General features: G+C 31.2%; 2 protein-coding genes across 4 annotated transcripts in view; one reads left to right on the forward strand and one right to left on the reverse strand.

Moving 5' to 3' along the window:
* The window catches only part of LOC128182261 (uncharacterized), a 39,979-nt gene extending 23,953 nt beyond the window's left edge, over positions 1 to 16,026 (reverse strand). The window contains exons 1-8 of the mRNA XM_052850852.1: positions 15,854 to 16,026; positions 15,307 to 15,369; positions 9,466 to 9,518; positions 7,921 to 7,974; positions 6,758 to 6,769; positions 2,557 to 2,606; positions 1,718 to 1,818; positions 983 to 1,046 (exon numbers count right to left, since the gene is read on the reverse strand). Of these exons, the coding sequence (XP_052706812.1) occupies positions 983 to 1,046; positions 1,718 to 1,818; positions 2,557 to 2,606; positions 6,758 to 6,769; positions 7,921 to 7,974; positions 9,466 to 9,518; positions 15,307 to 15,369; positions 15,854 to 15,931 (475 nt within the window). The 5' untranslated portion in view covers positions 15,932 to 16,026. The remainder of the gene's footprint in view (positions 1 to 982; positions 1,047 to 1,717; positions 1,819 to 2,556; positions 2,607 to 6,757; positions 6,770 to 7,920; positions 7,975 to 9,465; positions 9,519 to 15,306; positions 15,370 to 15,853) is intronic.
* Positions 16,027 to 16,366: 340 nt separating this feature from the next.
* LOC128182455 (protein MAK16 homolog B-like) lies at positions 16,367 to 23,514 on the forward strand. Of its 3 annotated transcripts, none has more exons than XM_052851082.1 (10): positions 16,367 to 16,457; positions 17,165 to 17,211; positions 17,875 to 17,984; positions 19,360 to 19,492; positions 19,871 to 19,954; positions 20,099 to 20,153; positions 20,282 to 20,356; positions 20,862 to 20,990; positions 21,243 to 21,311; positions 22,678 to 23,514. In XM_052851082.1, the coding sequence occupies exons 1-10, from the start codon at positions 16,443 to 16,445 to the stop codon at positions 22,864 to 22,866; spliced, it is 906 nt and encodes a 301-aa protein (XP_052707042.1). In that variant the 5' UTR covers positions 16,367 to 16,442; the 3' UTR covers positions 22,867 to 23,514. The 3 variants fall into 3 exon arrangements, with proteins under 3 accessions (XP_052707042.1, XP_052707043.1, XP_052707044.1); XM_052851083.1 differs by having other exon boundaries at positions 21,246 to 21,311; XM_052851084.1 differs by having other exon boundaries at positions 21,249 to 21,311.
* The last annotated feature ends 748 nt before the right edge of the window (positions 23,515 to 24,262 follow it).

Here is a 24,262-nt window from a genome sequence, read left to right on the forward strand (position 1 = left end):
CTTTATACTTATGTAATCTTAAAAATGAAGTGTGCAATATGTTGTTGTAAAGGGGATGAAAGTTTTTTTTTATTTTTTTTTATTTTTATTTTATATATCTTCTGGAAATTGTGATTCATCATTCACCCGCTTGGTATGTTTATTTTCTTTACAAAAAAGGGCTTTTTAATTTTAATTTACCATTCAATTTAATTTACATAATGATATGTAATTATATTTATTGTCCTTGAGCTTTACAACTCATCGGAATGCAAAGCATAATACATATAATACTATATACAAATTTGCAATGTGGAGTAGGTGACATAACGCTAAAGACAAAAGAAGTATGTACTTATTATCTTATTTAAATTATTGGTTGATTAATTAAATCAAAGATTTGGTCAAAGTCGTAACATCTAGACAAAGGAAATTTAGGTTATGGCTATGTTTAATGTATATTCTTTACGGAATTTCTTTATCTTTATAACACTATTGAAAATTTCAAGTTGCTCATTATAGAGCATGCAGTGTAAAGCTTTGTTAATAAGATTATACTAAAGCACAGGTTAGTACATATGTAAAGATAAAATGTTTGAAAAGAAAAAGAACGTGGAAAAGTTTATTAAAACATATCAAAATGGTAATGGAATGATCAATTTTACCTCAAAAATGTTGGCATATATCATAAAATTTCTTTCATTACCGTAAAAATATTTCTCGTAAAATATAAGATCATTTGATACAAGAAATACAATGACCTTGTATTAAACAGACAGTATCTATACTGATATAAATAAGATTAATTTTTTATTAATTAAACTGTCACTGAATATTCATGTCATAGTATTTATCTTCAAAATTGTAACTCGCTTAAAAGAGAATGTTCTCACAGCATACTTTCATTATTTTTTCAAATTTAAAAACTTGTGCGTAGGCCATGAATATACAAGAAGCTGAGTGCGAGTACACGTAATATGGTATTTATTATAGCAGTTATTACCGTGACCTCTGGAGGGTTTCTTAAAATGTTCCTGTTCTTGTTCGTTCATGTAATCCTCTTCATCCTTTAAAAACAAACCAATCACATTATCAAGAAAAAGCCTGCTAGTGTTGACATTCTATAATATTTTTGCCATGACAATCATTGTTACATGCATGGTGAGGTGTACAACAATTTTCACTAAATTAAGTAGGCTAGATGGTGAACAAATAAACCATCAGATCTTCAGAAATTTTTAAGATATGAATGAATAGATGTTAAGTTATAAAATTCAATTCATCAAAGAAAACATCTACATGATCGAACTTTTAAATTTGGGTATTTTCCCATATATTGATATGGAGCTCTTCTTTTAAATGAGATTAATACAATCTAAAAATGGCCACATCCATTGAGCCTTCTTAAAAATCAGGTTCTCTTTAAGAGAGGTAAAATGGGTGGCGTTGTTGACGCAGGGGGAACGCCATCCTAAATAACATTGTTTAAGTGTTTAAAACACAGACAAATCACCCGCTTGTGTTTACAAATGTAAAAAATAGACAAAACACAAAACTTCACAAAAACAAGCCAGATTTAACAGTTTCAACTAATTACAAATTATTAAGGTCTTGAGGATTGTGGCCTAAGGCTATAAAAATACAAGAATTAATTCTTTTCCGAAAAACATGATGTATACGCGAAGATACAAATATTTAAAAATACAAAAATATAGCCTTGCTATGAAAGTAGATTTACCGATGACTCGTCGTTGAAATTGTCAAACTCTCCCCAGGCCTCGTAGTCATCATCAGACTCCGAATCAACGTCATTTTGTGGAGGTCTAGCTGGCTGTCTATCTGTATGTTATAAAAATAAATCTCTCATTATCATAACATGTACATTCAGTTTCTCCTTTAATTCTTCTAAAGAATTCAGATTTATCTCAAACGGCTACTGGAAAAAAATCCCGATACATATTTGAACCAGTGTCAATAAATTTATTCGCGTATTTTTTAAAATAAAAGCATTCATGACTTTCAATGCATTATTTAGCAGTGTTTATTCCATTTCATTGACAATATTTATTTTAAAAATAACTATATTAAATAATTAGTAAACTGTATTATTGTTCTTCTTTAATACTTCTGAGGTTGACTATTTCGTGATGATTGACAAACCGCATGGTGCATGTCATTTACGTAAAAATTTACTGTTCCTTCTACGCAACATACTGATAGACAATGACGATTATTACAAATCTTTACTAAATTTTATTCTGCGAATTATTGAAGAGAGATCTTGCTTGTATTTTAAAAAAAAATAAATTCCACATGCAACATTTTATTTATTTTCAAAAACGGTACCTATGAGAAAATTAATATACAAACTTTATATCGGGTCTTATAACAATAAGTTCCATGCATATGTTCACATGCGCTGTCAGACTGTTTTAAAATTATCAAAAAATGTGAATATCATAAAAATATTATATGCTTTAAGAAAAAAGACAAGGGGATACCGGTATATGGTATTGTCACATAATAGGCTTAAAATGGTAGCATTCTTTCATTTTTTTTTTTTTTACAATTTCTTACCTTCTATACGAGGATGGGGATGTGCTCTGGAAGGAATTATATTTGCCACTCTGGAATTAAATAATGAAGAATCTGTTAATATCTAATTCAAATATTCTTCAGAGGGTTTTTACTCAACATTTAGCTATGGTTAATAAATTTTAAATGTTGATTATTTAATCAAACTTTAAAAATGTATTATTGGAAGGTCTTAAAAGAGTGCACTAAAATAAGGTGAAAATGATTCCATAAGGTACATGTAAGCTACGCGAGCATAGTCATAATCGGTCTTATACATAGGTATAGGCCCTTGATGGAAATCTGGAAGTACTGTTAATCAGCAAAATACTTAAGTATATCAGTCAGTTTAGATTTATCAGAAAAGGTAAACGGAATGTGAAAACAGAGAAATATATTTTGTGATGTCAGTAAACTGTATCCATTTCCGTTGAAGCAGTTCACGCAGTAAAGTCCCCACTGTGAAAAAAAATCAGTTTTTAAAACGTTTTGAGAAAGAGGGGTTTTTCGAGTAGCCAAAAAATGATAAGAAACAGCGTTTTCTACGATGGAGATGTCCATGCACATGTATCAGCTGGCAAGTGTTTGTATAACGTATCTGTGGGCAATCAGATGATATAATCATTATCAGTATCCAAATTAGACGCCCCGGATTTTGTACAAATTTAGATTGTGTAATAAACAAACAAATCAAGAATCAATTTTACAATTATATGAAATTATTTCCGTGTTCAGTTCCTTTTTGAACCTGAATCAACAAAATTAAAATCGACTCCATTGATAATTGTACTTTTGGCAATATTATACATGTAAAATGTCTCACTAAATTGATTGAATAGCTAAATATCTGTTGCAGCTGATGTACAATTACATAATACAGCCCTTTCATATGGTCATTTTACCATCTGTTTTTAATTTATGACGTAATTTTTAATTCCCAGCATCACTAGTAATAGTATATTTACATCATTTCAATAGCGTTTTATCAAATGAATATGGTACATCATGAACTCTACATCACGCTTATTTTTCTGTGTTCGTTTTGGACATGAAGAACGATGTTTCGAACTAAATAAAATCTCAATTTTGTTTATATCGAAAACTCCTTGTTGTCATTATTTTCCTTGCTCATAATTTATAATCGTATAAAGAACACTTCATGTTTGAGAACGCAAATGAGATTATAAATAGATAACATTTTTATCTTTATTTAGTTACATGCATTTCTTAAGGGTTTTACTACAAAAATGTGAACGAAAAATACTTTTCAACAAATCTAAAAAAAATTACTCACAATCTCCTAAGCTTGATATTAAATGACATGATACTTTTTTCACAGTATTTCCCTCAATAACCATCCTGCTAGAACTTGTTTATCATGTCCAAGTTGTAAGTACAATTTGTTATTTACATCTGAACATTGATACGCGGTTTATCACAATTATGTCACAAAATATGTAAAACAGTCTACGTTTCTAGGTCAGTTACCTGCATAAACATCAGGCTCACTGACCAGTTCATGGGGATATAAATGTCCTAATCTACATATATTTTTTATTCAGTGTACGTGCCCAGTTCCAGAAATATCGGAGTTGGACAGGTGACCAAGCCTAAGCTCTTCAACCAATTACTTCCCTTTAGTTCAATGGCATCACTTCAGACAATTTTTTCCCAAATAAATAAGCAAATGAATGCCCATAACCATAATAGGAAATAGCTTACAAATCAACCAACGGACATAACTAGGCATGCATTACTATCCCTCTTTTGATTTATTTAGACGAAACAGCATGCAGTTAAACAATTAAAAACGATAGGATATACATGTATATGAAAATGAATTCAATCTACATTGGTTTTAACAAAAAAACCGCTTTCAAAACCCATCTAAACAACACGGTCACATGTGGTCATGCAAATATAATGGCTTACCAAAAGCTCCGAATTCTATATTTGCTGATAAAATGATACATGAAATTGCATTAGTGATTGGGGTCTTTGCCAAACAGTATTTTTGCATTGACACTGGTTCGATATACTGCGTCAGCTAACCTCAATCGATAATACTCTCTGGACAAAATCAGTTTTAGTGCTCTATCTCTGCTTCATTTTGTTATAAAGTGCATGACATTACGTAAATACCGGACATGATATATTCGTATTTAAATTCACGTATCAACAATAGAAATAATCATATTTTAACTGGAATATAATTACTTCTTATGAAAGTCAATGATTATTTAACAAACAGGGGACAGACGTCGCAATACCGTTGTTAAACTTATTTTATTTAAAATAACTGGAAAGTTCCAATTTTTGGAAAGCATTATACTATTGTTCTTGATAATGTAGGACAACTCGATATCACTTTCAGTTATTTGGTTTTTTTGTTTTGTTTGGTTGGTTTTTGTTTTTTGTTTTTTTTGGGGGGGGGGGGGGGGGGTCACTTATCACTTTTGTTCTTAACGACTACGAGAAATAACTCTTCCTTTTTATTTCAAAATGTTTACATTTTTGAAAGTTGTTCAAAAATTAGATAATTGCACGGTTTGCTTCTTCCCTTTCCTCTCAGAGTAGAAATAAAGTATTATTATATTTTGATATTTAGAATGGAAAATGTTCGACTTACACAATACTTAAAATTATTTTATATATCATAATGAAGAAGAATTTCAATATTTCAGTTGTGCGCCTCATTAAACATTAGATGAAAATCTTACTGTGCATAGTACAGAAGGTCCTCAAGAAAAATAAACTCGTAATCAATATGTTGTTATTTGCAATATTAATGTGCAAATTCAATGCATAAATAAATATACATGTACAAAAGAATATCACCATATTATTCGTTAGTTAAAATATTACATGTAGTTCATTAGTACTTTCATATATACATGTATCACTGTTCTCTTAGCGTTAACGTTTAGAAATCTCTCCGTTATAAATTAATACTTCTCAATTAACAAAGCCGAGCATAGCAAAAAATTTGTCCAGAAAGTCTTGTGTCATCTTGGATTTTATACTTTTTAGATTTTCTTGCGAAATTATGTACCAGCGAAAAAAAATACGGAGACAATCCAAAATGGCGGAATGCGTTACAAACTTAAGGTCCCGACTGAGTTTCAAGGTTTTAGGACTTGGTCTAGAAAATGAATATCTCCTTCCCACAAAATCTCTTGCAATTGGCTTGAATTGATCTTAGTAAGTTGTTTGCTAGTTTGATTCATTGAAATGTTTGACTGAATGCTTCCTTGTTTAATTGGTTGAATGATTGAATATAGTTTTACGTATCTTCCAAGTTAATGAATTCATATAGATATCAGTATTATCAGATTCAATAGGTTATATAAAGTACTACCCCCCCCCCCCCCCCACCACACACACACACACACACAAACACTTTTCTCTCAAGAATTACTCTCTTTCATCTTATTTTCACTTACTATCTTCCTTTTTTAAGTAGTAAACAGGTATATTTGTAAACGAGTTATATGCACAATATATAGGCCTACATTATATTTTTTTCTTTAAGAGACACTCTATTACTTTGTTGTGAGTTATTTGTACTTGTATGCTTTGTACCTTTTATTACTGTCTGTGTCAATAAATTTTGTCAATCAAAAGAAAAAAAGAATATATCTGGGAAACCCCCCCCCCCCCCCCAAAAAAAGTATTATCTGAGAGCATATTATAACACGGGTACTAAGTATATACAACTATGTATATTGTTCATTCTCCGTTAAATATTCGTAACATATTCTCATTAGGCCTATATACAACATATTTTTTTTCAATTGTGAACGTTTACGTGTAAATTTGGGAACTCAGAACTTGCCAATTTAATGTAATTATAAATAATAATTTAAAAAATCATGTATAGTCAATCTTGAGAAAAATATGTAAACAGAATAAAAAATACGTTCGTATTCAAACAATATTAAGAATGCATTTATACAATTACAATGTATTATGTATTAATAATCACTCTAAAGCAATTGGTTTTAACACACTTATGCAGATGTCAGTCTTCAAAATTCTGATACATTCCATATTAATAAGCAGTATTCAACTGATGAAGGAGCAACAGATCTAGAGACATATACACATGTATTAACAAGTTAGAGAATTACTTCAGTTGCGGAACTTTCTGGTGCTATGAGTAGAGAGTCTATTTGTTTGATGTTATTAATCAATCAATACTTACGGTTTTTGTAAACTGGTAAAAATGACATCAATAAACTTACATGATATACCAGTATATCATCATGTGCATATACCTTAGTTTCCTACAGCTAGTGTACATAAATAGAATAAATTAAAGTACTGTTGCAGCAGCAGTTAGGACAAAAAGTCCAAGTCGTTGAGCAAGTTTGATGGACATGTTAATATATATCTATAAAAAGTCACTTAATATGAAAAATTACTTGAACATTTGACAAACATATTCTACATAATCTATAGATTTGTACACATTTCTTTAAAATAAAAATGTTTTACTGTCAAAAATGTAAAAAAAAAAAAAAAAAAAAAAAAGTAAAAAAAAGAGACATCTTTTACCCTACTACTCTAACATTACATACAAGTAATATACAGGTGATTCAAACATTTCTAATATCTCTAGCAGACTTCAAAATAAAACAAGCGGGACATGGAGAGATAACTCTGTATTGAGTACATGCTGAAATACAGTTCTGAATAAAAAAATAAAATGTCTGATTTTTTTAAATTCTGCTGTAATTAAAAATCTAGCAGTCTAAAACGTACCCTTTTAGTAGTCTAACATCTGTGAGCTATGCATCAGTCTAACATCATGATTTTAATTAAAATCAGACTGCTGAAGTATCGATATCCTTCCAAACCGCACTTTTGTACTTTTAAAAAGTTAAAGCTGTTTCTAAAGTACGATAAATATATATGCATCGTACACTTCTATATAAAAAAAAAATCAGGCAGTTTTTGGCCCGTTAAGATTGCTTAAACTATCAGATATTTTGCCAAAAGTATTCAGCATGTAGAAATGTGAAGCATATATATTGCAATTCATTTTCATCGGTTAGGTTGTTTATTTTGTCTCACATAGTCCGATTTTTGTGGGATATACATGAAAGTACTGCAAAAGTTTGATTTAGACAGTAATATCGGAATGTCAAAGGTAAGTTTTTAGACTACAGGAACAGAGAATGGCGCTACAGCAGTTTTATTATACCGCTAATTTCAACAGTCATAAGTCATCTATCTGATTTTTTCAGGAATAGTTTTTTTTTCTTGTTTGTTATTCACGCTAACAAGAATGGATTTTCTCGAATGTTTATTTCTCCAGGATGACAAGCACACTCTTTAAAAGGTAAATCAATATTGAATACTTACGTTGGAGGGTTGACATCTCTGTTTGGAATGTTTCTAATGCACTTTATTAGATCACTGCAAAAACAAGTACAAAGAGCAGCGTATAAAAGAAAATCTGTTCTGTTCTGTGATTCAAATCATGGTACATTAAATGGGCGTACTAAATGAATTAAGTTATGGTAAAAAAAATTGTAAACGTGCATAATATATGTAAGTAAAATTTAAAAATATCATCTCACTTCAAAACCTTACAACGAAAATCTAATAAAATTTTGTAAATGGGATTTTAAAACGAACCATATGCATTAAACTGTTAAAGCAATATATTGGTGAGTCACAGTGAAATAAATTTTGACGATGCTGATGAAACCAAAACGTTAAGAGTATAGCGATTTGTTCGACCTCGCTAAAGAAAAAGACTACTACTAAGGCAAATTATACTTAATAAGTATTATACAGTGTTATCTTTGTCTGAGGTGTAAGTGACAGAACAAGGAAGCTCTGATGTTGTCAAGTGTTGCCTCCTTCTTTGTTTTATCACTTCCCGTTATGTCACTTTACAGTGAAAGCACAAACACACACAGCAAAGTACATATACGTATTGTGAATATTTTATTTTTAGTAGCAGTTATCCAGAACTTCAAGCAGAGTTATCTTTAACGTTAAACGTCAGTCTATTGATTGCTTCTTTCACGATAATTACATAATTTCTGTGGTAGTTGCGTTTAATTTCTATAGTCGTAGTGGTTGTTAAAACTACACAGTAATTCACATGAAGTTAGAAAAAAAACTAATAAGCAAGGAAGAATATTACAATGTTTATGGTGCAAACGTGAATACACCAAGAAACCTGTTTGCTAGCAAAATAAAAGATGTTTGAACACTTATTAGAAAGCTTTATTCTACATTACAGCATCAACACTATACAAAAGCAGTGCAGTAGTCAGTAGACTCGACAGCAAATACCGTCACTTACGATCGTTTTGCATTTGGACACTTCATTTTAGTTAAGTCCAAATCTTCAAGAGTCTGAAAGAAAGCAATGTAATGCAATGCCAAAAAAATTGAAAGTCTTTTGGCCTATACGAAGGGATCTACCTCCCTGCGTGTCTTCGTGCTACCTACTTGAAGAGGAAGATTTACCTTTATCAGTAAAGGTTGGGTCTCGGCTCACCTTAGCAAGCTTACTTACCATTTGAGTCTCTGGGACTACCTCGACATATTTTTCAAACGCAAGAGAAAAAAGACCCTACCTCAGAAATCGTTCTAAATGCAAGAGTATCTTGTGCAAATTCCATTTATTTGCAAGCTTCAAATTTAGAAAAGTCTTGACTTAAACAATATAGTACCTGGAGCTAGCTGAACTATATATATATATATATAGACTTTTCATTGATGCAAAGAGGAATGATGCATGGATTTCAAGGATAATAGCAAGGGACAGTTTGGTATGGATTTCAGTATACTTTGCCTTACCAACTGCAGAATAGAACATGCATAGAGTGTAAGAGAAGGTAAACACTTCATGCATATACATGTAGTAACAGGTATTCATGATTAACTTACGTTCGCTTGCTAAGGGGACATCTCATTTGTGACAAATCAACATCTTTCAAACTCTGCAATTAGCAAGCTGATATTAACATTTTTTCAGTCATCATATTTTTCAAACCTGTTGCACATATAAGAACAAATATCTTCCTTATCTATCATATTTCAAACTTAATGTAATTTGTCATGAATGAGTACTAGTGTATAGAATTTTTTAAGAATGAACATTTATTCATTATCATAAACATATCTTAATGCTAATAAGTTTCACAGACTTAAAAAGACATCAGGACAGCATTGAGCAGTAAATTGGAAGAACAAAATCTGATATCAGTGCAAATTTTTGCTCCTCTTAACTCCAACAGGGAAAATTTTGAAATATCCTTCCTTAAAAATGGCACAGTATAAATTATCCTTTGTTTCTTGTAAGTCATTACATACATGTACATGTATATACCATGTGTTGACAGTAAATTGATTAAAACAGTTATAATTCAAATCAAAATTGCATTATTATCAGGATTTCATTTTTAAAAAAAGTTCCCATCCACCTCCAACCCTGATACACACTTGCTCCTTGAAATAAAATTTGAACTATCTACATGTATAATTGATTTATATATATTTGACCAATCAGTTTCTATCAGCTAACCTTCGCACATTACAGTAATGATAAAGCTAAATTTATAATGGAGTACTAGACATCTCTTTTAAATCCACTTATGTGTACTTTGAGGAAGTTGTACTGGTGATATGATATATCAGGGAAACCTTTTAGTAACATTTAGTTGAATCCAGCTACAGTTTATTTCATAATGAATTCAGCACTTTATGACTTGAAGGAAGTCTGAAGTGAAATAAAACAGAAAAATAAGCTTCTGAAGTCTTTGGCACGTGTCTGGAAGAAACTTTCAGTTTGAAAATTTAACAGCCTCTGATTTAACGGAATATTAGTCCTACATTTATACTACATGTACTTATTTACAATGAATTGAAAATGAAAATTTTTGGACCAGATTTTTTTTTTTAGAAATTGCTTCCTTTCCACTTTTAGACAAAAAATGTGCTACTCAAATTAATATGTTGAAATATAAACTATGGATGATCTAAACACATGAAAAAAAATGTTGGAAAGGAAAACAAGAGGCCCATGGGGCCACATCGCTCACCTGAGCAACAATGGGCGTTCAAAAGATATTGTGCCATATGGTCCCTCGGTAGAAAAACAAAAAATAAATATTGTAAAGTATTCGAATTTTACACTTATTTTTGTATACATGTAATCTTTGATATTGTACCTTCATGAAATACTATTTTTTTACCAGCATAAGAAAATTCTACGCAAGATATAAAACTAAACATTTGGTAGAGGTATACTGTTAAGTTGTTAACTTCCAAATCCCTATATTTTCGTTCTGCCCCCCCCCCCCCCCACTTTGTAAAGCGATCAAAATATATGAGTGCATATAGGTACATTTTTTTCATCAACTACTCAGTACTTACTAGTTATTGTATTAAAAAAAATAATAGTAATTGTTTTTTATTTTAAAAACCCTACATGTATAGATGTGAAGAAGAAAATTGTACCTCAATGTGCTCAAATTAAAAACATTCAAAAATTTTAGTTGTCTTCTCCATTACAATTAAATTACTGTTATTTACTTCGCGTACAAACCAGGATAATTTTCCGCTGTGATATTCTTAGGAATAGCGATAATTACTTTATCCCCGCAACAGAAATGTGTCAGAAAAATGGAAACTGTTTTTAAGATGTCGTTTTTATATACTCGTGTCTGAAAAACTATCAAAATTGATGTAGATTTCACATTATTTATTGTATAAAGAGAGGGCCCCAGAGAGTAGATATATACAGAATACTGAATCATTAAATTTCGTGGGGGCCAATTTTCGTGGATGACTTAAATTTTACAGGTTCGTGGGGACGTAATTTCGTGTATTCATACATATCTACAAAAGGGAATATGACTTTATTACCCTAATTCATCAATTCGTGAAGGATGTTATTTCGTGGATGAGAGGTACCCACGAATTCCACGAAAAATGAGCCACCACGAAATCTAATGATTTCACAGTATCATTCTTTTATTTTGTTTGTACAAGTATTTAACATACTCTAATTCATAGAGATTTTCTAATGTTCAACCAAAATTTCAGCGTCAATTGTAGAATTATAAGCAAGATACAGAGCTCACAGTTCGCCTAGGTTTGATTCATATTTTGTTCACATGAGTTTATTACATTCAGTTATGATTTTTAACTTGGTATTTCCTATTCAGCATTTAAACTGGAAAAAAAAGAATGGCCTAAGATTTTATATTCTTTTATTCACTCAAGACCAGTTCACTGGTATTTGAGGTTCAAAATCAGTTTATACAAATGTACACAAACACAGTGAAGGATCACATGTACAGTAGGAGTAATAATGACGAAAAATGTTAAGTTTACAATACAATAAGATGTTAAAGTTGGTGTCTGAACGAACATACTTTGAAAATTTTCTTAATAAATATTGACAAATTTTTTACTTTTTTAATCTTTAGTTTTTAAGATCTGTGTACAAACATAGAATTGTGAGCAAATCTCTGTATCTTGCTTATAATTTGAAGCTTAACACTCAAATATGGTTAGTAAATAGAAATTGAAAACAATTAAACACAAGAAACATTCACTATAACAAATAAAGAACACAATTTATTTTTTCGAAATGAATCATATATATACATGTATATACCTACACATTTCCGTCAGCAATGTCAAACTTTATTTAAACTGAATAAACTCGAGAAAATGCCGAGCATCGCAACAAAACCTATTGCATTAATCTACCATTACGCAAAAGATAATGCCGATCGAATTACCGATAGAATGAATTGTATTACATTATTTTTTGATACATCAGATTTTGCTTAATTTGCGCAGGTAAACAGTTGACTGTTTGATTTACCAAAGTCTCTGTTTGATTTGATACGTAAAAATCACGACAGAATACAGACGATAGTCCCCAGGGTACAAGCAGAAAAATGAAAACGAAACGAAAATCGGAACAAGCTAACACCAACGTCATGTGTGAAAACTGTCAACGCATTGAAATATTAGCCTCAATTTACTTCACAAAATCGGCAACAATATTTGCATGTTTCAAAAATTTCCCTTCATACGCGAACTGTTGCACAACAAGCAATTCATCATAGTCAGATCGACCCTTTTTCGTATAATGTCATGGCTGCTTTAAACAAAGAACCTCGTTTTCGAAAGTATGGAATACGAGTCTAGGTAAAATGGGTATGCAAACCCGGGCCGTGGCAAAATAAAAGCCAAGGCAGATCGACAATTGTCAATTCCAAATACGCATTATTTTGCAGCAATATTTACAGCGAATACAAATATACTAGTCCATCAAATATCCTGAAATTTTAATGAGATTGGCAGATTAATAACTGCCAATCTTTGTTTTGCCCATACCAAGTCTTGCCTACCCATTTTACCGGATGCCGGATTACCGGATGCCGAACCCGAAGCTATTAAACTGATTGAAACACGCATTTCCTTTATTATTATTTTCGTAATAACTCAGATTTGAAACAGAATTAGCACTTAATTTTTGCAATTTATATTTTCCTTCCCATAAGGATAATTTATGCTAAACTACGTTGAATTGGAATCAGTAGTTCTTGAGAAGAAGATTTTTAAAAATGCACCCCCCTTTTTCTACAGTTTCAAGGTTTTCTCCGCTTTGAATACAGATTGGACTTTTATTTTTGCAATTTATATTCGCCCGCACTTAAGGATGCTTTGTGCCAAATTTGGTTGAAATTTGATAAGCAGTTTTAGAGAAGAAGTTCAAAATGTAAAAAGTTTACAGACGGACAGACAGACAGACGGACCGACGGACGGACAGACGGACGACGGACAAAATGTGATCAGAATAGCTCACTTGAGCTTTCAGCTCAGGTGAGCTAAAAACTGGAAAATTAATTTTCAATTGAACTGAAATGAAGCACACTATGATTAAATTATTAACACTTTATATACTTGAGATCAACATTCACTGATTAATTACATGCTTTTACAAAACTTCCTGGTAAAACTCACATTACAATACTTATAATTACCTAAGAAATAAGTATATGTTTACATGTTTTATCATTTGGTCCCAATTAATGCTATATAAAAAAAACAACATTTACAGCTTGTTTCTAGTACATGTATTATCATGGAAGTATTGTACAACAATCTGTCCGTTACTAGTAAATACTTCACAAAAATAGATATATTTAGTTACACATTCACTATTCACTCAGCTTTCTGACAATATCAATTCATTTTTTCCTGAATACAATTGTTGGACGTTTTAATGGTGCCAGCCTATATAATTACCAGTATAAGAGACATTTTACTTAAGTTTACAGTAACTAACTGTGTACACAATTATAACTCTCTCTCTCTCTCTCTCTCTCTCTCTCTCTCTCTCTCTCTCTCTCTCTCTCTCTCTTTAAATAACCCATTTAATAAGAATTTGGTGATAAATTATTATTCACTTCATAAACATGCACACGTTTTATTCTTTTCAGCCTCAGTAAACATCATAATTACTTCTCATTCATAAATTTAATGCTCAATGTTTTATGTTGCTACTTAAAAATTTATCCTGCATCTAGCATTACATGTAATAAATGCATAAATACATGTATATACCAGTAATAAATGTTTACTCTTGGGAGAAGAGCTCGTTACTTGATAATCCTTTAAGAAAACGAATCTACTGTGGTTTATTATCAAACACGTACACTCTGTGATAAAACCTCTTGATTTCATTTTAATAAAACTATTGATTCTTTCCAGTTCTATGATCTCCTCCAATGATAACATATTTGTACTAAATTTTGATCTTCAACAACAGAGAGAAAAAGAGAGTGCATGTATACGTGTTGAAGTACTTAATTGCATATATCATCAATGTAATTGACTGTTGATTGCACTGCAATTTGCTTAATTTTAAGTACATGCTGGATACATCAATACACTAAAGTATAAAAATTTACATACATTTTTTTAAATCCGACTTTGATAATACTGTATTTTTAAAGTGGATCCCTCATGGTTTTTTTTTTCTTGTTGAGCATCACAAGACATTACAGCCTTTATGTTAAAATCTGGCAAGTTAAATTTTCATGTTGCCTTGTGACTGTTTATAGTGCAATTTAATGAACAATGAATATTTAGAATACTAATGCATCGAATCTTAATTTGCAGCCTTTGAACTTTGGGATATTTCCTTTCTTATCCTTATATCTTAGGAATATATTCCAATTTTTTTTTAATACTGCATGTATAACATATTTCAAAAATAAAGAATCAATAATTTTTTTGACATAATCATTGTATTACACATGAATTCAAATGCCTCATATATTTGCAGTTCACAAGGTAGCCTAATGAATAGTACATGTATAAAATAGAACTCATAGATATGACAATTAAGAAAATGATATATAATGCTTGTCCTGTAAATATAAATGGTTTTCACAATCATGAAATTTCATAAAAACTTATTTCAGAAATGTTTGGTGATCAAAAGCACCAATAAAGTTATATTTTTAATATCATAACTTTAAAGAAAAAATTACATAATAGCTCGCAAACATACATGTACAATACTGGCGTGCGACCAGTTCTCGGCGAGACCCATTTCTCGCCAGTACATTGTGACATCATTTTTTTTGTATATTATTTTATGTGTTGATAAAATGACGTCACAATGTACTGGCGAGAAATGGTACACGGCGAGAACTGGTCGCACGCCAGTATATATATAATTATAAACAGTGTACTTACTGCAAATCTCCCACCATCAATTCCATATTCTCGAAACTGTGAAACATAACTCCCAAAACGATTCTGAAATAAACAAAATCTTACACTCACTGTTGCATACATGTTTGTTTGTACATATAATTGTAATGGAAATCTAGGTTACAATAAGTAATTATATATGTTTTCAATTAATCAAAATTTTGAAAAGATTAAGAAAGGCAAATATCAATTATTCTTTATCACATTTAGGGTTTTTTCAGCTTTTCAAATGACCATGCTTAAATTACAGGGAAGAAAAAATTAACATTTTCCCAACTCACAGTATATTCATATTGTTACACTTACAGTAACATTTTACAACAATTACAATGAGAAAAATATTTGAAGAATGTGAAAACTATAAAATATGAGAGGCGATGCTTGAACTACTTATTAATATTATACATCAACATGTATTCTAGGTTATAACCATCTTCATTATTCAGCTATTCGTGTACACAGGAGACTTACATGTAAACAGTAGTACTGAAGCAGACGATAATTGTTTTTATGTTTTAAGATGTCTTACCTCCATTAACCATGTACAAACATCGTTAACGGTCCATCTTGCCAGCTGGCTATAATCTGGAAGCGGGTTTTTAGACATTTTTCCACCAGATCAGTTATTCTGGGGACTAAAGAAATACTTGGTTTAAGAACTTCCTTGTTGCTCGTCTTTACATAGGTTTCTCGGAAGCTCTCTGATAGGTTCTTACTGGAGCATAGTCGGAACACCTCGGATGTTATGAAGACTCAACTCTAAAGTGTGAAAGACATCCGAGGTGCTCCGATTGACGGGAACAAATGCACGAAGGAAAACCCATAAGAAACCCCGAATTGAAATAAAACCATATTTAAGACTTTTCTCTCCATTGTACAAAAACGAAATACAATTTGATTACTATTAAAAATCTACAGAAAATTAATATTAGATAAAAGTATCTCAAATGTTGTAAATAGCTTAAATCTACATTATTTTGTATAATTGACATATATATATAAGAAAACATTTTGTTTTTCATTTTCTACGTTTTGTCCAAATATTGTCTAACTTATTACCGTTCATTTCACGTGTAGAGAAAATTCTGTCTGTTAAATTTGCAGTTTGTTGAATTAAAATGCAACACGACGATGTAAGTGATTTTTTTATAAAGTCATACCTGTATGATTTTAAATAGAACATACGTTATTTTGTCATTTATATTCTGTGTTTTTGATTTAACTCGCATTTAATGGTAGAGTTCGAATTTTCTCGGATAGAAAGACTGAAGTAGGGTTGCACAACACTATTAATTTTTACTATATATTCTTACCAAAATTACGCAACTTTAGATACGGGTAGCAAGTTTATATCAAACTTCTGGGAAAATTCCTCTTTACAACTTTTAAAACAATTGTTCCTAACCAATTTAGTAGCAGAAAACACACAGCCATCCACAAAGGCACGAGAGTTTGTTTACATCAAAGTTACACATGTGCTTGAAAATCATGTCCGAGCCCTTTCACCCCCCTGCCTAAACAATTGGCATCAAAAATTCAAGTGACCTCGTATTTTTACATAGGTGGGAAAATCAGGCATTTTACATGTTGTTTTTTATCTCATAAAAAAGTACAGTCCCTGTCGCTGACGGAAAACTCCTAAAAACGAAGGGGAATTCGGGAATTATTTTCACTCAGCCATGTTTTGACGTGAACCTTCGAAAAAATAGTGTTGTGATACCAAGTATTCTTGGGTCGAGTATTCTTAATATAAGTATAACAATGCCCAAAGGAATGGAAACATATGTTTAACGCTAAATTATTTAACAAGATCTATAATTTTTGTTTATTTCATTACTAGGTTATATGGAGTATTATAAATGGCACGTTCTGCTCTTTTAAAGTAAGGTAGGTAACTTTCCATTACATTTTAAAGCGATCAGAACGCTGTTGACATTCGAATTGTAGTACACGATATGGATGAAAAACTTAAAACCATTACCATAAGAACTGTACCCTATAAGCTATTACAGTATTGTATTACATGAGAATGAACTCTGGAAAAGATCTTCATGAGTACATTGTCTCTACCACAGGGAAATATATGTCCCTGTCTACGAGAACTTGTACCAAAATTTTAGTTTTTGATTTATCGTTGATTTATCGTTATATCCTACATTTTATTTGAAGTCATATTTATTTTGATATAACAACAGTTTTTTTTTTAAAGTTTTATGTTATATTGAATTGTCTTTTAAATGAATCCAAAACATTCTTACACTCCAGCAGGCATAGATAGTTTCAATGAAAACATCAAATTACAGATTATTGGTCTATTATATCATGTATGTGTATATGTTAATCCATATTGCCTGGTTTGTGTGCAAATGAAATGAATATTTACTTATTTTGACCCATGCACATTTATAAACATTTCTCCCTCAATAATTCAAAGTTCCTAGTAATGAAATAATGATTAATAAGGTAAAATAAATGTACATGTTGGTAAATATAACATAATATGGTCCATATTACATGTTATGTATATTCATACATAAATGTTAATTGTAGAACAAAATCTCAGAAATTCTGCCGGAATGAGTACAATTTAACAGGACTCTGCAACAGAGCTTCTTGCCCCCTGGCAAACAGTCAGTATGCCACAGTCAGAGAGGAAAAAGGTGAGTGTACTTCAGTGCAGGAACAGCTTCATTATATTAATCATAATGTTAACATTAATAACATATACTCACATGTAGAGAAAACAGTTCATTGTTATACCTATTAGAAATGTTTTTTACGGGCCGCCGGAAGGCGGTCCGTTATTTGATATACATTTAAATATTGCTGCTGCGTTTCTGCGGGATAGTTCTTTTTTAATAGTATTCATATTTTGCTTCTTTCTATGAATTAAAAATAAATTTGCATGTAGAAATATGTTTTATGCCTTTTAAAAAATATCACATGTTTTTTCTTTTGCTCGTGAATGAAAAATAGGTCATACTTAATAGACTGTCGTGGTTGGCGCGTTTTTATCGAGACTATAATCTATTCGGAAAATTTTGGAGTTCCTCATTCTTTTCAAAACAATGCATCAGGATCGGTATGTGGGACATACTAAAGACCTGAATGTCATTAAATTTTATATAAATGTGAATTTCTATGTGCCGTGTCAAATAAAATGATTTTGTGTGTGTGTATTTATTATATTTCCATGTAAAATGTGGTAGAAAATATCATGAAATGACATCCATATCAATTATTTACTTATAATTTATTAATATGAGCGAAATGAAATTTTTAATTGACTGGAAAATTTGAACTAATCCATTTTTATTTTATCATGTGGTCCCTAGAAATCATATATTAAATTGATGCATTAAATTTTCATTCAATACAATGCAACAACGAAAAACCAAAATGGTTTGAAATACATAATCTCCAAGAGAAAAATGATGAGTAGAACTTTGTATTAGAGTAATGTACAAATCAGTGTGCTCTCCATTACTTCATAATATGGCAATGATCATACAATTACCGTTATAAATGCTTACAGTAACGAACTTGATTCTTTATGATAATAGTAAAATGTTAAAATTCAAAACAAGTTGCTGAAATTATATTAAAATTTATCTTAAAAATTAGTACAACCAACTTTTATTTTCTTCTTCGTGGTGTGTTTTTATGTAAACAACCGATGATTCATACAACAATTATATTTTTTGCGGCCCATTTGACTCTTGCGTCAATATGATTTCTTGTTATTTCTGAAATACACATGTTCATGTACCTATGCAGAAAATATATCAATATGTAATATTTAAAAGATTTTTGAAATTATCAAGACTACTTTTTAATAGTAGATCAAATATATTGAAGAGGAACACATTTGGAATATGGATATATCGTGTATAAGTAAATATTGTTCATGACTCTTTATCAGACATTGGTAATTAAAGGACTTAAAAAAATTATTAAACCATGCTACTTATTCTAGGGTCAGCGACCTGCATAACTTACAACGTATATTTATAATTATCTTGTTTCATTTTTAAGGTGTATGCTACCTATACATGAAAACAGTAGAACGAGCAGCTTTCCCTAGTAGGATGTGGGAAAAGGTGAAATTGTCGCGCAGCTATGAAAAAGCTCTGCAGCAGATCAACGAACATCTCATCTATTGGCCCAAGTAAGAGTTGTCCAATCAAAAATCATCAGTTGATAAGTCTCGGTCATTCAAACTACTTACTTGTCAGTTTTTTAATTTTCTATAATAATTGTTTGGTTCTCACCGTTTTAAAGCTATAGTTAAGTACTAGTAAGTTTGAAAAATTGTCATGATTCTAACAAAAGTCTGGTTTTACTAAGTGCGAATATAAGCTTCTTTTTTTTTAACATATACATGTACCATATTTTAAGGACGATATTTTTTCTCTGAGGTGCAAGCCTTGTCTTGTAAGGATAGTCACTACTTATATGCTTGAAGGAGCAGCAAGTATGTGTTATTTTCCCTTAAGATTGTATAAGATTTAAGTTCAAGTTTGAGAAATCAATGTTTATTTTCCAGATTCATCAAACACAAATGTAAACAGAGATTTACAAAAATTACACAGTATTTGATTCGAATCAGGAGGCTTGTTCTAAAAAGAAGGTAAATAATTCTCGGCTTTCTGGAAGTTAAATGACATGAACAGCCATGTATTTTCTTCACATTGACAATAAAAATTAATCCATATTAACCCATTACAGACCGGAATCAGTGAAGAGCAAAATAATTTGTGACCCTTTTTTTCAGAAAAAAATTGGTTCCTTTAAGTAGAAAGATTGAAAAAAGAGAGCGACGAAAAGAGGCATGTACATGTATATTTTAAAAGATATAACAATATTCTCAATTCATCTATGAAATAAGAATGAAATAAGAATGAGATACATCTAAAGCGTTATGCTATTCATATATTTTGTATAATTTTTCTCCCAGGAAAAAGCTCTGATTGCAGCAAAAATAGATACAGCAATAGAGAAAGAACTTCTGGAAAGACTCAAATCAGGAACAGTAAGTCTGTATTCAGTAAACTTATATATAAAACATTCTTGGAGTTGTCTACCTTGATCGAGAGTTGAATTTTTAAAATTAACCCCAGGTGAGGTGCTTTTGGTGAATTTGATCAGTGAATGATATAAGTAAAAAAAGTTTGTTTCTTATTTTTAAATTGTAATTTCTTTAATGCAGACAAATATAATGTTTTACATATGTAAAATGGGAACCTAAATATAAACTTGCTTAGTAGCTATGAAAAGTGGAACTTGATATACATGTACCTGGGCACATGCTATCTTTTTAAAATGTTTGAAAAAAAGTTAGATTAAACACAGAGACATTAAACTTTAATGTAGGACAAAATCATTAATATGTTTTAAAAACATTGATATGCATCCTGTTATACTGGTAGAAGGTTCTAGTGCCACTATCAATTACAGAATGTGAACAGTTATGATCGTATATGTACATGTACATGATCTTGTAAATGTTCATATACTTTATCTGCTTTTGTTTTCAGTATGGAGAGATTTACAACTTCCCCTCTCATGCATTTGACAAAGTGATGGATGAGGAAGTGGAAGAAGAATCAGAGTCCGAGAAAGAAGGAGAAGAGGAGGAAGATGATGAAGAAGAGGAGGAGGAGGAGGTCTGTTATTAAACTGATTTTTTTTTCAAATTTGTTACTTACAATTTCTTTTACAATGTTTGGTTGCCTATGATGACTTTATTTTACAAGGTTTAAAGAGTTACTTTGTACAAACATATTTAATTTGAATTGATGGTTAGGTTGAATTTGATATTTTACAGATGAAGATGGTTTCACTCAGTATTGAATACGTTTAGATATTCCTATAGATATGTGTACATGACTCTTTATTCTTTGTGTGATCTTTGTTAGGAGGAGGAGGGTGAAGTGGAATATGTGGCCGAGGAAGACTTTGAGGAGAGTGACATGTCAGATTTAGAGGTATGTAAACGTGTGTACATGTGGTACTCTTTCAGGTGTCTGAATATTACAAGAACTATCCTTAAATGTTGATGAATAATTTGGTTCACATTTGATATGTTGTAATTATGAGTGACAGCTGAATGGGTGATAAACTCCTTTCCTGTTTCTCTACTGCCCTGAATCTCCCCTATATCCCAAGCACCACGTACATTTCAAACCTTACTGTCTATGATTTTGTAAATGCTATAAACAAATCAGCATTCCACTATGATGATGATAAGAAGTTACAGTGTAATATTCCTTTGATTGTTTTAATTAAAATTATGTTAGTTCTTTGTTTTCTCAGAAACAGTTGTCTTGTGTCTTATGCTCTAAATATTTTAAAATAATTTTCAAGTTGTCAAGGTATGATAATAGGAATACTAAACTCATAGTTTGATTGGGTCAGTACCTTTGAAACATCCATTCAGAACTTCAAAGTACATGTATATTGCATTAATTTGACAAGGAAAATGGAACAGACTTAACCCAGATTGAGAATGTATGAAACCAAGAAACTAGAAGACAAAAATGTAAATTGTTATTCATAAAGACATCATTTCACCTAACTTGTGAAGCTAAGTTTGTAAGAAATCATTTATTAACTTCAATACCGGGTATTTATCTTGTGAAATTCTCCCATCTCCATGATTTTGGTCAAATATTATTTTTCTGTTTTTATTATTGACAATGCTTTAAGAATGCATTTCTAATGATCAAATGAATTTAGAGAGTCAGTCGTAGAGTAATAAGCCAGATGCAGGGCTCACAACTCTTTGTCATGTAAACAAGGATCGTGGCCTGTTTTTGTTTACATAGATTCAATATACCAGTAATTATCTTTTTCAAACTGATTTGTCTATCTTCTTATTCATTTTAAGGATAAATGAACAGTTCCTAATGTTTAACACATTATTTTTGGTCTAAATCTTGAATTTTCACTTCAACATTCAAAATGTAAACAAAAGCTTTGTTTACATAGCAAAGAAATGTAAGCTCTGTAACTCGCTTATAACTCAATGAATGACACCTAAATTTTGGTTGCCCTTTAAAAATGCCCTACTAGAGCATTGTAAACATTAAAATTGGGAAAATAATTTTTGACCAAAATTGTGACCAATGCTTTTAAAGATCTAGAGTTCTAGCATGTACATGTATCTTATCACAAATGCAATGACATGTACTTTAAATTTGATCTGTCTGTTTTTCATATTAAAGGATACCAGTGTGTCTGTATAAACCGCGAAGTCTTACTATGACGTAGGCAACATTCTTTATACGATATAAAATAATTTTTTAGCCATTCAGAAAGCGCGTTACAACCAGAATTAAATTATTGTTTCAGGATATGGATAGGCTGCAGGGAGATGACAGTGATGAAGAAAGTGAAAGTAGTAGTGAAAGTAGCTCCGATGACCAGGATGTGAAGAAAGGAAAGAAACTGAAAGCAAGGAGGAAACGCCCGCGAGTGGAAATCGAATACGAACAAGAAGTAGATCAACCATCGACCTCCAAAATGAGAGCAAAAACTTGATACATGTACATTACTCTAAACAGGAAGTCTGAGCTATTCATCAACCTGTGTCAGTTCAATAACTGGGTTTTTAAAAAAAAAGATTTCAAATCTCGATTTTACAGATATTAAATACTGGTACATGTACATTGTAATACAAACCATTTACTGGTAATATGGCTCAAGTTCAACAAACTTATTACATATGTTCATGTCAAACTGTTTGTTGATAAAAGGCTTGAGAAGGATTTTTCCTCTCATTTAAACTTTTTATGGGATAGAACCTGTAAAATCTGTTTGATAATGATTTTCATTGTTACATGTATTAAAAAAAAAACCAATATATTTTCTATCTAATCAACAACAAAATCATGAAGATGAGAACGTTTATTTTGCTACTTAGTACATGTATAGTCTTTTACATTAAGTTAATTTTGCAAAAAAAAAACTTTCTGAATATTTAAATCTTAAAAATCTACACAGGACATTTGATTATTCACCATGAATATGCAAGTTGATCTGAATACTAGCCAATTATCATCTAAAAATAATTGCCAAATATGGTCCCGTAATGTGGACACTTTGAATTCGTGAGGTTTAACTGTTGTATGTATAATAGTAAGGATGGGGGAATGTTACATTTACGAAAATAAAGTTTTGAAAACATTACGTTGAGTGATTTCGCCCCTATTTGAGTTATAGAAAGCTGGAGACAGACGACTGACTGCAAGCAAGGTTTTCAGCTCTGGGTACTAGAGCAGCTTGCCATAAAGAAAGTGTCACAGCACTTTAAGCATTTTCTTTGTATAGCTGTGAATTTTCCAATAGAAAACTTGGTTTCACTCTTAATCAATGAATCTTTTTTCTTTCACCCTGTTGAGAACTCTAGCTATAGTTAAAAGTGCCGATATTTACGATAAACAAAACACGAAAGATTTCGCCACGAAAATCTTGAGATGAGCAGGGAAACCAAAAAGTAAATTAACGATTTGTATGGCATAAAATCGAGAGTAATTAATGAAGTTAGGGGTACCTTAACTTGGACTGTGACGTCACAAAGCGGATGAATGGTGTGTTAATTTGCTATTTAGGGAATGCCATATGCATCCAACATTAAAGTGCGGGCAGTATACAACTGTCGCAAACTCCGAAATTGGCGGTTCAGTTCTCTGGCCTAACTCGGCCAATTTATACCGAATTGATATAAAATGACAGTTTGATTGAATTTTAAACAAAAGGAAGATGCGCTCTCGAATTTCTCCCCGCTGTGACTCCAAGGGAGAGGGGCTGGTGATGGGGGAAACACCGACCTGAAGTTCAATCTGTAAAGCGCATCTGTCAAATGAGATCCTCCGGACTTGTTTTTGTATAGAATCAATTGTGTGACTAGCAGACGACGCGGGTGGTCCATAAAAAA

The sequence above is a fragment of the Crassostrea angulata genome, chromosome 4, assembly GCF_025612915.1.
Source record: "Crassostrea angulata isolate pt1a10 chromosome 4, ASM2561291v2, whole genome shotgun sequence".
Classification (NCBI taxonomy): Eukaryota; Metazoa; Mollusca; class Bivalvia; order Ostreida; family Ostreidae; genus Magallana; species Magallana angulata.